The 14540-nt window shown below is 35.4% G+C and overlaps 1 protein-coding gene across 3 annotated transcripts in view; it reads right to left on the bottom strand.

Moving 5' to 3' along the window:
• The window catches only part of LOC150107066 (epidermal growth factor receptor kinase substrate 8-like), a 379016-nt gene that overhangs the window by 106381 nt on the left and 258095 nt on the right, over window positions 1–14540 (bottom strand). For all 3 annotated transcript variants that reach the window (XM_090393423.1, XM_090393421.1, XM_090393422.1), the window contains exon 14: window positions 8680–8876. In XM_090393423.1, the coding sequence (XP_090249549.1) occupies window positions 8680–8876 (197 nt within the window). The remainder of the gene's footprint in view (window positions 1–8679; window positions 8877–14540) is intronic.

Below are 14540 nucleotides of genomic sequence, written 5' to 3'. Positions count from 1 at the left end.
CTCATCGCAAGAGGACACCTACTGTACAACTCTCAGTCTCGAACACTACACCGAACCTCTACTACCAAGTATCCACATTAGCGCCATCTACCAACCACCACAACAGCTAGTATTTTTTGTCTGTAAATTGCATGTTCTGAAGGGCCAATTTGTCTGTATGCAGGATGAAAAACCCTATTGGTGAAGAAATCATCAAAATCGGTCAATTAGTTCGAGTTATAAGCGAACACTGAAAATGAACTTTGCTTTATATATATATATATGTATTGTTAAATTCTGAATGAAAGGAAATATAACCCATTAGTGTTTCATTCAGGATTTAACATGAATTGACATTCCCATAGCCACATTTGTTTATCAGAATAATTATGAAGATGTTTACTTACCAATGTATTTCCTAAACTGTACATAGAATTGTCAAGTCACTTAATTATAAGATATATTTTGTAAATTTCTTAGTATATAATTGTGAATTCTGTATAAATTATTGTGCACGCAAGCAAGTGAAATAATCAGCTTAAGAAGGAGATAGTCTGAAGCTATGCACGTGTATCGGGCAGAGTAAAGTGCGAAGTTATCCAAAATGTACCGCCAGAGTACGTTTTGGCGCTAGCTGTCAAAGAGAAATGAATTGCCATGCGCAGTGTATCAAGGACAGTAATGTAGAAAAAAATAACAGAGCGCGCAATATAAAAACAGTTGTGCTGCCTATGGAGCTCTCTTATTTCTCATCTCTTATCTTCTCATTTGTTGTGTTCGTGGACGCCTTATCATTGAAAGAATTTTAGATTTTATATATTGGGAATTAGAAAGATTCTTAGTTGCTTTTAGAAGGCCTGTGTGATATTAGTATTGATATATTTTGTCTTGACATGTATAAGTTCCATTAAGGGAAGAAATATGTCAGAAGCTGTGTGATCTAAAAGAGTTATTAGCTTTAATTTAATCCCATGCGTACTGTGGAAGAATTAGTATATTAAGCTGAGAATTCTCAATCATTTGTATAGTTAAATCATGCTAGAAAAAGTTCTTAACTATGTAATTCTTGAATTTCACCATTAAATGTTCTTCTTTGTTAAGTTAAACCATTGTCTTGCCTGATTTTCTTCCCATTGTACAGCTCTTCCCATTGTACAGTCTTGCGCATCGTTCAGTTCACATGTTTACCTCACCGCAGAAGCATTTCTGTCGTGTTTGAGGTAGCAAAAGAAAAGAGTGAGAGAGTTAGGATGATTAGTCTTTTGCCGCGGTATGACAGTAAAGTGTTTAAGAGGAGGGCGAAAATTGCAAATGACTTTATGCGTGGGTTATGTATGACGAGTGGTGTGGAATTTGTGGACGTGTGGAATGAGTTCGATGGACGAAATGATCTATATAAGATGGATGGCTTGCATTTGAATGGATATGGTGTAAGGAGACTTGAAAAAGTGTTGCTGAATGTAGTGGATGTGCAAAATCAGGGAAACTAGATTTATTAAAGGGGGGGAAGTAGATATACAGACTTTAGGGAGGCAGTTGAATGTATGAATAATTATAATATGCCCGAGCGAATAAGGACAACAAATCAGAATGGGATAGTTAATATAAGGCATCCAGGTAGGGATGGGGCTAATGGGGGGGGGGGTCTTAAATTCATGTACACTAATGCTAGGAGTATTAGGAACAAGACGGAATAGTTTTTGACCATGGTTGGCACTTCCAGACCACAGGTTATTGGCATTAATGAATCATGGCTGACTGTAGATGATATAGCTAGCAGGATTGTATGTGATGGGTATACTGTGTTCAGGAATGACAGGTAGAATAAAATGGGGGGAGGAATATTACTGATGATAGCTTTACTTAGCTACAGCCAAGGAGAATAGAAGCTGAATTGCAGGATAGAGAAAAGAGCACATCTGAGGCCATTTGATGTGAGATTGTGGCTAGCAGAACAAAATATAAAATTGGGTGCCGCGATAGACCAGGTGATGGAAAAGATGGTGGAGACAGTATGCACAAGCAAATAGAAGAAATGAGTGGAAGGAGGGTAATTATTATGGGAGATTTCAACTATGGTCGCATTGATCGGAGTGAGGAGAGGACACACCGGAGGAAAGAACTGGATTTTATGCGGTTATTAAGGGATAACTAACTGCAACACCATGTAATGGAAAATACTAGGGATCAGAGAGTGCTTGACTTTGTAATTACATCTGAGGATTTGGCTATAACAAATATGACCACATTGCCACCAATTGGTGAGAGTGATCATAGGGACTTGACTTGGGAGGTGGCTAAAGGTGTGGAATTTACAATTAAGACAGGGTACATGTGGAATTATTGGGCTGGAAAGTATGACAAGCTTAGGAGTTTGATTGGTTCAGTACAACAGCAAGGACTAGAAGTTGATAGTGTTTGCATGAAGCAATGGCTGACTGTATACTTAGGGTCCGAATAATAAATCAAGTAGGGGTTAAATGGATGAATAACACCATTAACTTGAGCTGCAAAAAAAGAAACAACTATGAAGGGAATTTAGGGAGAAAGGTGACCAGCAGGCACATGAACAGTATAAAGCACAGACCAGAAGGGTAACGAGTGTGGTAAGAAAAGCAAAAAAGGATTACGAAAGAACATTGGCCATGCAGGCTAAAGAGAATCCTAAACAGTTTTTTCGATATGTTGCAAGTAAAAGGAAAAATGTATATGGCAGAATGATTTTAAAGAATGCCAATGGTAGTGAGGTAACTGAATCAGTTGATATAGTTGAGTTACTGAGTGAGCACTTTGCAAGAATATATCATCCAGGTGTTGACATTGCAGAAATGAATGAACCAGTAGATTATATGGGAATTGTGGTGAATAAAGTGGAGGTGAGTAGTCTAATGTATAACCTCAATGTCAATACATCTGTGGGATTGGATGGTATACCAGCTCATGTCGTACGAGAAGGGGCTAAAGAATTATCAGTACCCTTGACCATTTTGTTTAATTTGAGTCTCGGGTCTGGGTTAGTCCCGAGGGGGGGGTGGAAAGAGAGGAAATAGTTCCACTGGATAAAGGTGGTTCCAAGACTGCTGTTATAAATTACCGACCGATTAGCATATCAGGAATCGTTGTCAAGGTCTTAGAGAAATTAGTCAAGAAAAGAATACAGGATTGGATAGATGAAAATGGGATATTGTATGGGGGACAACATGGTTTTGTGAAGGGTAGATCATGCCTCAGTAACTTGCTCACGTTGTATAACAAAGTGACGGCTGAACTTGTTAAGGGTAATGGGTTTACAGTGATTCTACTGGACCTTGCCAAGGCCTTTGACAGGATACCACATGGAACCCTAATCAGTAAACTGGAGCAGATAGGCATGGATATAGGGCTGGTGAGATGGATAGGAGGGTGGTTGATGGAGAGATACCAGAGAGTGGTTTATTCAGGAGTTGAGTCTAAAAGACGGCTTGTGACTAGTGGTGTGCCGCAGGGCTCTGTTCTTGGACCACTACATTTCAATTTGTTCATCAACGATATAAGAAAGGATCTGAGAGGAAGTGTTCACTTGTTTGCTGATGATGCAAAGTTGGGTAGAGCAATTGTGAGTGCACAGGATGTCAAAATTTTGCAGGTTTATTTGGATAGTTTGGAGGACTGGGCTAGGAAAAGTGGATGTCAATTTAATGTAGCAAAATGTAGTAAAGTGTAAGGTTATACATTTTGGGGTGAAAAGAATAGCAGCAGTATATCGCATTGGTGGAACCTTACTTCAGGAGATTAATGAGGCCAGGGATTTGGGAGTGTTGGTGGATAGGGAATTGAAGTTTAGGGGGCACATTGCAAAAGTGGCTAAATCAGCTCATCAAATCACTTGGCTTCTGAAAAATACTTTAACATGCAGAGACAAACAAGTTATTGTTCCTGTATTGAGCCTTGATAAGACCCCATCTGAAGTACTGTGCCCAGTTATGGGTGCCAGGGTTTTTTCGTGATGAGAAGGAAGTAGAGAAAATCCAGACACTGCACATTCCGAGGAACTGACGACAGAGGAGTTGACGGAACTACACACGCAGCAACATACGGAGGTTCTGCAGGAAATTGGTACAACCGCAGAGGCAGAGGAGGTTATCTCTTCAAGTGAGATAAAGAAAGTGTTGGCAACGTGGGAAAAAGTTTCGGACTTTATTGAAAAGAAACACCCTGAAAAAGTTGCAACTGGTCGTGCAGCGGCGCTATTTAATGATACTTGCCTAACTCATTTCAGAAACATTCTAAAAGGGAGGAAGAAACAAAGCTCCTTGGAAAGGTTTCTATTGAAGCGCCCTGCGGATGTAAGTGATGAAAGCGTGGCAAAAAAGAAATAACTAGCGAAGAAGAAAATTAAGTTAAGCAAAAGTGAAGTGAAAGAAAAAATTAATACCATATGCTAATCGGCTCTGCTTTTTTATAATAATGTATTATAAATACATTATTATAAAAAAATTGGAGTGGTTTTTTGGGGGCTGGTACGAATTAATCTCATTTTAATTAATTTCAATGGAGAAAACTGATTTGAGATACGAGCATTTTGACTTACGAGCTTGGTCATGGAATGAATTAAACTCGTATCTCAAGGTACCACTGTATATATATTACAGAGAAAGAAAGATTTTTCCTTTTGGATATACAATAGAAAATACAATAAATGAATCAACATTACAGTTCAGTTTCACTCTTAGTTATCTTTCAGATGAAGTGTATTGTCGTCGGCAATCCAGAACAGGGTACTAGTTGGATTCCACTCCCCTGTGAATTTCGCAACAGTTCTTGTTTCTTTGTAGTAATGCCTGCTTTGTAGTTTCTGACATAGGCTATGCATGAGGGTTTGTGCCAATTCGGTGATGGATGAGTGGTGGTTGTTTCTTGTGCTTTAGGTAGAAGCTGTAGATGACGGCCTTAGCACAGATGAAGAGGAAATTGTATATTCTGTGTCTGTTTTCTTTTGTATGGACTAAATTCCAGTAGTCTTCTTGGGTGTGTGCATAGTTACAGGTACTAGAGGCAGTATTCAGGGAATAGGAGATCATCGCTTTGTTTGTGGGACAGGTTAGATATGTGTTCCAAGGTACCTAAAACTTTGCAGAATAGATACAAATCCGTTTCTCTAAGTTGAAATTTGTAGAGCTTAGGAGTTGGCAAGATGTTATACCAAAGCCTCCACTGTATGTCAGAATCTGGTTTGGCACCTCTCGATTTATATATGGAAGATCCCACTGAAAACTGGGTGGCATGTGCAGCCTTGTAGATGAGATGGTTAAAGATGAAAATACGAAGGTGAAGTTGGAGGCACTGACATGAGGAGGTGGTATTTTTTTTGTAGTTGGAGGGAAGAATTGGCAGTGAGGCTTCAAGATCATAAAAGATCATCTCCAAGCAGTTTCTAGAAGGAATACAGATTCACCGAGCTGTAGCGATATCTGGATAGGCTTTTATAATAGCAGCTTGCATCTGTTGATATTGCTTTTCAGTTTTTTGATTTCTCATTGGTAGACATGTAAATGTTTTCCACTTTAGGGTCTGGGTCAGGAAGTCCCCTATGATTCTTATTCCTGCCCAGTTCCATGTAGGGAAAAGAAAGGGCTGGCCAGTTGTGAGACTTGTTATGTATCTGTTCGAAAATACTGGTTCTGTAAGTACAGCTCACTCTTTTGATTATGTCAGTGTGTGTGTGATGAACTTCTGTATTTTTCCACCGCTGTAGAGAATCTCTGTAAAAATGAGGTAGTTTAGGAGTTGACGGTGCAGAACTGGCCATTTGGAGGATTGTGGAAAGTGTGAGTCTCCTCTGGTGGTTGATTTCATGATGTAATCGAAGATAGTTACTTAAGTATGATTGGTCTGAAGTGTCTTTAGGAGGAAGATTATCCTGAAGGATATAATCTTGTTTTCAAGGGAAATTGACCTTCCTTACTGAGGTGGTTTGCAGAGTTCAGATATCCATGATATCCATTCTACAAAAAAATATGCCATCTTTCGAAAACAATATATCCAAAACAAATATTTCAATTACAAAACTGTCTTCATCACTAGTAATAAACTACGAAACATATAAAAACATAAAACCCTTAAAACATCATCTGAACATGGTACTATGATATACCAAGGTTTACAAATTTATCAACTTCCTACACTGAATCTACCATTTGTTCTTTAAAGTCAAGCAGTCAAGCTTAAGTAAACATTACTTCGTTTGTAATATCCTGACTACCAACATCATAACCCCAAACACAAAAGCATGCTAATAATATTAACAAAAATTTCACCATTGAAATATCAATACATGCTATATAATCAAAACATATTCCTGAAATTGATAAGGTCACCATTATTGATTTCCAATGAACAAAAGCAAATTTATCACTCAGAATGTCTTGCCTTAACCAATTAATACATGATAAACATGTAAGATCCTCTCTAATCTCATCCTCATGGCAATTAAATAAGATAAATTCCTCACCCTTACTTTCAAAGCAAACCAATCTTCACTTAACATATTCAATTTCATGAACCATGAAAACTCATAAGTTTTTACCTTCTGTTATGGACGCCAGCATGTCCCAAATTCATAATCCTGGCTTGTGTGATGTGTATATTACATTTTTAGTATTTAAATATTAAATACTAAAATTAAACTGCAATAAAATCTACTCATAGGCTATTACATTTTTCTTCCTATCAAACCTTTGAATTGTCATAGTTTCATAATTCATATTTTTTTTTTATTCGTTGTCTTTTATTTGTCAGACTATTTCAAATTTCCATGAACACTTATTAGTTTCTAATCTACCACATTTTCTCCAATCTGATACTACTTTTCATTGCAATTTTAAACTTGGTACAGTAGACCAACTTTTACGACACCTAATCAGTACCTGAGAAACTGTAGCTAAACAGGCCATCATAAATTAAGTTCTAATTTCCCACAGACTCAGTGCAATGAAGTGGGATTACATTCTTGAACTACATTCTGAAGTCTATACAGTAATATAAACTTTTTGCATATTCTTTCAAATGGTGCTTATCACAGAATGTGACAAGTGAAACTTGGAGCAAATTCATCATCATCAAATTTCTGATATATCCCCTCAGGGGATGTACAAGATCTTATGATAGTACTATATGAAAAGTTACATCATTACAACCTTCCTATTAACAATCAATTTTCTTCGATCAGCTTCTTATCTGTTAACATTCCAATATTATCAGAGCTTATATTTTTGTTTTCTAAGGCACTTTTTACTGTATCAATCCACCTACATCTTGGTCTTCCTCTGGGTCTTTTTCCTACCATCCCACCAAAGAACATTTGTGTAGCTAATCTTTCCTATCCCATTCTGTTTAGTGGCCATACCATCTGAGATTAGCTCTGCTAACACATTCCTGAATGCTAACAATGTCAAGTTCTTTTCTAATATCCTTGTTTTTATTTGATACTGCTATTGATGCCATCTGTTCAGTCTCCCCCCCCCCCCCCTAATCTTTCTCAGGACTTGCATATCTGTGGTCTCTAGTCTTTCATCAAGAGTTTTATTTTTAACCCAGCTCTCAGATCCAGAAGTTAAAATTGGTTTGAACACTGTACTGTGTATATAGCCAGTTTGGTGTTTTGACTAATCTCTTTCTTATTCCATATAAATTTATTCAGTTGACTTCCTACCAAACCAGCTTTGCTAATTCTACTATTTCCAAATTTAATTTGCCATCTTCACTATAAAGTGTGCCTAAATACACAGGAACAAGTTCAATCTATTTTATTCTTCACTAAGGATTTTGTTGATATCTGTTGGCTATAATCTCAAATTCACTTCTTTACTTTCCAGACATTTTTGAAGGCATAAATATACACTGGACTATAAATAGCCATCATTATTATCATCATTATCAATTGATATACATCGCTCAGTGGGTGTGTAAAATACTATGACAATACTGCATGATTAAGTTTACATTATTACTAATCTCCTATCAACAATTTTCTTCCAAACTGTAAATAATTTAAACTAAACTGACAATAAATGAAGAGCATGCAAATTACAATAGAGGGAAACCTACAGTTTGCTGAAACTGTAAGTTTCCCTCTGCATACACTGACTCAGTGAAAATGCCAATATATGCACAACATTTTGTTACATAAAATTCAACCATGAATAAAAAATAAGTTGTTTTGATTCAGTTATTAGAAATCATTCATACTGATTAAAATGTTTTATTTTTGATTGTGCACTGTGATCACAATCAGTCAGCAATCTTAGCTAGAAGAATATACATTCCAAGTGCATTGCTTCTGTGGTCAGGCATTTATCACAGAATGTGACAATCATAATAGAAAATGTTTACCACTCATAAAGTGAGCAGTCATAAATTAAGGGCCTATTGTATTTATGTACTGAACTGTCCCTACCTCCAAGATATTGTGAGGTATGTTCAAATTTGCACTCTAATACATTTAAAATTTCAATTAATGATAATTAGTCAATAAAAGATTAATATGACACTTAAGGGCAGCTCCTTTCCATTTTATAAGCATAGTAAATCACACTTCTCTATTTTAACTTTAGGTGCTGCATGAAATATTTTCAGAAATTTTTATATAAAAAGCATACTATTAATTTAAATATAGGGATTTACATATACAAGTAGAAATTTGAGAAATACATCAAATGATACCTTGATCTATGTAAATCACTTGCTGCATTTGACTGGTGCCGACCAAAAGACTGACTAATATGAGATGGCTCTGTCATTTCAGATAATAACTCTGATTGCTCAGGATCATCTTGTTCACTGCCATTATCACTGCCATAGTGAATATTTCTTTCAGGGTTAGGAAGTACTCTTTGGTAATCTTGATCTTGATGATCAACCTTTAATTACATAATTATAGCAATCATAATTTATTTCAACTACAGGAAAAACAGTGTTACCCTGCTTGAATGAAATGCAAATTTCTAGGCATCATTTCTGAGTTGCTAAAAGTAAGGGGCATTTTATAAAATCAGAAGCAAAATATTTAACAATAAAATATAGTGATTTAGCTATTACAGCAGCTAGGATAATACTAAAAGAAATTCCAATTTAGCATGTTGACTAATTTCTCTCTTATTCCAAATACATTTATTCAGTTGACTTCCAAGCCAGTATGGTAGGAAGTCAAATGAATAAATTTATATGGAATAAGAGATAAATTAGTCAACACACTAAATTAGTTGTATACAAAACAGTGTTCAAACCAATTTTAACTTATGGATCTGAGAGCTGGTTAGAAATAAAACACTTGACCAAAGACTAGAAACCACAGATATGCATTAGGGGCGTGGACAGATGACATCAATAGCAATATCATAATAAAAATGAGGGGATTAGTAAAGAACTTGACATTGTTAGCATCAAGGAATGTGTTAGCAGAGCTAATCTCAGGTGGTATGGGCACTTAAATAGAATGGGAGAGGAAGCAAAGGTTGGTCGATTGGTAGAGCCTCTGCTACTAATGGCTCACGCAAAAAGTTAAGCAAGTTTGAGCGTAGTTAGTAGTTGGAAGGGGAACAATCGTTCGATGATGTTGGCACACTCTCCTTCAATGAGTCCTTGGACTCCCTGGAGGTGTCACATAATAATAATAAAAACACCAAGATATAGGTGGGTTGATACAGTAAAAAGTGCCTTAGAAGACAGAAATATAAGATCTCATAATATTGGAGTCTTGACAGATAGCAGATTGATTTGGATGAAAATTGTTGATAGGAAGTTAGTAATGATGTAAATTTTTCATGTAGTACTATCATATCCTATACACCCCTTGAGGGTATGTGTCAAGAATATGATGAAGTAACAAAAATTTTATTTTACATATAAATTATCATAATCAAATACCTGGTATATAATACCATCAAGGATGAACAGGATGCTATAATATTATATTATTGAATTTTCACTATTACTAACCTCCTAACAACAATTTGCCTCCAAATTAGGCATGTTGTTAGAACTCTAATAATGTCATTTTTTTAAATTTATTTATTTATTATTATTTATTTATTTTTCTGACGGTGCTTGTAACAGTAATGATTATTAGGCACAAGGATCTATCCACAAGAATAAATAACAATTTCCATTATTGCAAATATTTCAGCCAGACACTAACGGACCGTCCTCAGTATATCAGCATGATAACAAGATGAAGCTAGAGCAAAGAACATTAATCTTATTTACAGAGCTGAGCCAAGTACCAGAATAGCACTATATGGGTGGTTACAAAATAAAATGAGATTACAATTAAAGCAAAAACTAAAATGATTTGAAATATAAAAATTAACAAAATTTAGAAAATTAACTAAATGACACAGAACTACATTAAAAAAAAAAAAAGGTTGGGGAGGGGAGACACACTATTGCTTGCCATCTATGAGGATGACTCTCTCCCAAATCTTGGCAAATAGACAGTCTCATTCTGATTCAAGTTTGAGTAGTGTAAAAATGGTTCAGCACTCTCTTTAAATAACCACTCAAACTTAAACCAGCATAGATGTAAAAAGGGAGTATATGAATATGTGTGTCTAATAATGTCATATCTTAGATGACAGTTTTCTAAGGAATTTCAGCTGCAACAATCCCTCTCAATCCTGGTCTTCCTTCCTCTTGGTTTTTTTATTACTATCCTGCCACATTCTTGCCTGGCAAGCTTTTCTCTCAAGAATGACAGGAAAGACTAGTTAGAACTCAATGAGTGGGCTCCTCATACATTCATAAATGACTGCTATACTTTGCTGTGATCCAATATACTGGATCACAGCAAAACAATTCCAATCTCATTGCAGGAAGAATGGGATGGGATGGGACAGTTATTGTTTTATCTATTTTTACATGGGCTGTAGCCATTGGCTAAAAAGGTGTTACGAGGGTCCCTGAGCTCAGTTTTAAGAGCTGCGTCATTTGATCAAATAGCCCTGGCATGGTGAGTAAGTATTTTGAGGATGTTATTACTGTTGGTATGGGTGATGGTGGTGATGTAATTTCTTATGCAAGTACCTTTCTGTATGTGTGGGTTTTCTGTAAATAATGAGCCATTAGGCAGTCTTGTCACTAGCATATTTAGAAAGAAGAGATAATTGTTGCCTTCTTTATATACAACTTTTTCAGACTGTGGCACACTTGGCAATGTCACAGGCTGAAAAAATGTCAAGTTCTGAATGCTGAACTGTCATGTAATTAATGGCAAATTTATAGTATTTCACAGTTTACATCACATTGACTATATTCAAATTCTGTTACAATATATATTTTTATAGTAAGACATAATAAAAATGAAAAACTTGCGAGATTTTAAATTTTACACCATTTGTATTAATCATATATGATTCTAGATTAGGCCACTCTCATGCCACAGAACCATAACCAATCATGCTAATCCAAACAGTCCATGGTAGATGTTAACATAATCACTTTCATTTTACTGGTGGTCAATTGGTGGCACTTCAGTTTAGCATTTGCAGCAAAATAAACCAGCATTATATAAATATTAAGCTGGCAAAAGTTTTTATACAAATATAATTGTATAAATAAGCAAAAGTGTACTGTAATTTTGGACAAAATATTTTTCACTATCAAAATCTGGCTGCACACCTCTGTCTTTCTTGCAGGACACCATTTCAGAAATACTGATCTACAGTTCAGTTTATTTTTTGGATATGTTGAGTGTTGTTTTTCAAAATATTTCATATATAGAAACTGGCTAGTGGAGGGACCACTGCAGTCCCATTCAGCTGTTTTATATATTTTTCTTTCCATGAAAATTAATAAGTGCTGAATTTGAAATTATATCAAGGGGGAAATGTGGTTTAATAAGGTCAAGAGTCTCTGCCAAAGGTACACTGGTGAACAAAAAAGTAATGTCAAGGATCACCATGATGTCTGAATCTGTCAAGATTAAATTATTTTATTAAAGTTTTAAAGTACAATGAATTTTTCTATAAAAGCTGGAGAGTTGCCTGTGAGGGAGGTGAGTGATTTGGATAAATGTTTGACCAGTTTGTAGATATTAGGTTTATGAATTTCAGGGACCCCATCTATTCTGGATGGTTTGACAGGAAAAGGTTTAAGTTATTCCACTTAGTTGTTGTAACGCCATAGGACAAGGTTCAGAATGATTAAGGGAAAGGATTCAATTATAACTGGTTGGTTGGTTTATGGTTTATTAGCTCAAGACAATAAAGCTCATACTGTGCCATAGCAAAGGTTATGGCACATTACACAAGGTATTAATAAATAGTCAGAAAGAGAGAAATTAGTAAAAAAAATCTGCATGTACAAAAATTAAGTTAAGCAATGCAGTATCTACACATAAATAAAATTTATAATTAAATGTGTTTGTATAAATTAATTTTTTGTAAAAAAGTTAAAAACATCATGCAATTTCTCTGATAACATCTGATTGAGCATATATGACTCAACTAGATAGGTAAAAATTTCATTTCTCTCAAGTGCTGGCAAATGGTACGATGCGTGTCACATTTTTCACACATAAATGGGTCATCAGTCCTCAGTAAATAAGAATGTGTAAGATGACTGTAGCCTATCCAGAGCCTAGTAGGAACAACTTCCTCTCTTCTGTTTCTATGTTAACTAGACCGTCAATGATTAATTTCAGGCCTACATTTTCAAAAATTATAGAAACAACCACCGTGTTAGAGTAAAACTTCAGTTTAATATAAACCAAAAATAAACACTCAATGTTGTTTCAACCTTCACATTAAGGTTATCATCTGGAGTATACACATATATACAAAGAAACAAGCTGTACTACAATCTACATGGTATGATGAAGTTACATTGATTTAATCAACCATTAAAACTACTGGCTTGACCTCTGGTGGGGGAGAAAAAAAACACCTTACATCAAAGCTAGTCCTGTTATTATGGTTATTATCTGTCGGGTTACAAAAGTAAATTAAATTAAGCTAGAGAGAAACATGTTCACACAAAGAAATTTTTACTTATATAACTATACATATAAATTAGAACAAACCAGTATGGATGGTAGCCAATAAAAGCTGAAAAATTGCTTTTATTGGCTACCAAATATATAATCTTAATAATAACAATTATTATTAAGATTAGGTCAGTTAATCAAAATTTCACAGGCATCTTTAAATTTCAGTTCATACCAAGTTTTTGTATGATGTAAGGAACAAGTACTTTTCCAATCAATTTGGTGTAGGTGTTAAGAGCATGATCTGAGAGGCCTGCTTCACCAAAATCAGAGTACCTGATTTACTGAAAGGAGAGATGACCTCCACAGTGTACCCGGAAGGAGAACTAGTTAAGAAACACCTAAAGTGTTTCTTAACTAGTAATGATGTGGAATCTGGCATTCTAGGTGGTAGATGAACAATTTGCTTTATGTTGTTGATTATTAGAATTAGTAATCAAGCTTCTCTTCCAGCTTGGTCAGTAGAAGTGGAAAATGGGAGCTAGTTGAAGTAGTGGACAATTAAATTTACAAAATTCTCTAAATCCAGAGTAATTTATTAAAAAAGGGTGGCACACCATTTGGCAACTCCTATAGGTAGAGATGACCTGCCATTGCTTCTGCCTGGTATCTCCACTTGGGCCTGGCTCCCACTGAAGAGACCTCAATAAAGGTCGAAACTAGTCTGGGTTGTGGCCCTTCCCTTAATGCATAACATTAGACATATCCGCAAGGAGATGTGTTTTGCATTATGGGAGATACTGAGATAGGAGTGTTGGTAGCTTGCTCCACCTTTGCAAGGAGTGCCCTGGTGTTGTACCACCTTACCCCAGTCCTGAAGATACTTTCAGGTGCAAACTTTGTTTGCTCACACTTGGATAAAGGATTAAACTAAATTTATTATAAGTACTCCAAGAGTTAAGATGACTAACTGTTCATGCTGCAGAAAATCAAGTTTCAAGGATAAATCAAAGTGCACTCACAGATGGAGTGTCATAATTAAGGGAGCAGTAGATATAGCATTGTTATGGAATTAAGAATACGATATAAGAAAATAAACAAAGGTAAAAGCAAGAAAAGGTGGAACCTAGAAAAACTCAAAGGAGATGCAGGTAGGAAATTCAGAGAAGAACTGGAAAATAAAATAAGGAACAAAGAGAATATATCTGAAGAAACTATGTTGTTTCAACATAGTTTCATGTTAAGCAAAATGATGTTAAGCAAAATGGAATCAACTGAAAAACTTGATATATGAAGCAGCTGCTGAAGAGATAGGTTTTGTGGAAGGGAAAAAGAATTAAAAAGCCATGGATTACAAATGAAATGATAAGAAAAATGGAAGAAAGAAGATAGAAAAATGTAAACACTGAAGAGGAAAGAAGAAAATACAAAGTATTAAATAATGAACTGAAAAGAGAAACAGATAAAGCAAGAGAGGAATGGTTGAAAACAGAACAAAGAAATTGAAGAAATGGAAAAAGGGGGCGATATGATAAAATGTTTGAAAAAGCAAAAGAAATTACAAATATTAAATAAAGCATAAGAAATCTGCCATTAGAAGATA

Source organism: Typopeltis vanoorti, chromosome 5 (genome assembly GCF_054136105.1).
Source record: "Typopeltis vanoorti isolate ZY-2024b chromosome 5, IOZ_Tvanoo_1.0, whole genome shotgun sequence".
In the NCBI taxonomy this organism is placed as follows: domain Eukaryota; kingdom Metazoa; phylum Arthropoda; class Arachnida; order Uropygi; family Thelyphonidae; genus Typopeltis; species Typopeltis vanoorti.
This window is presented reverse-complemented; position numbering and strand designations above follow the sequence as displayed.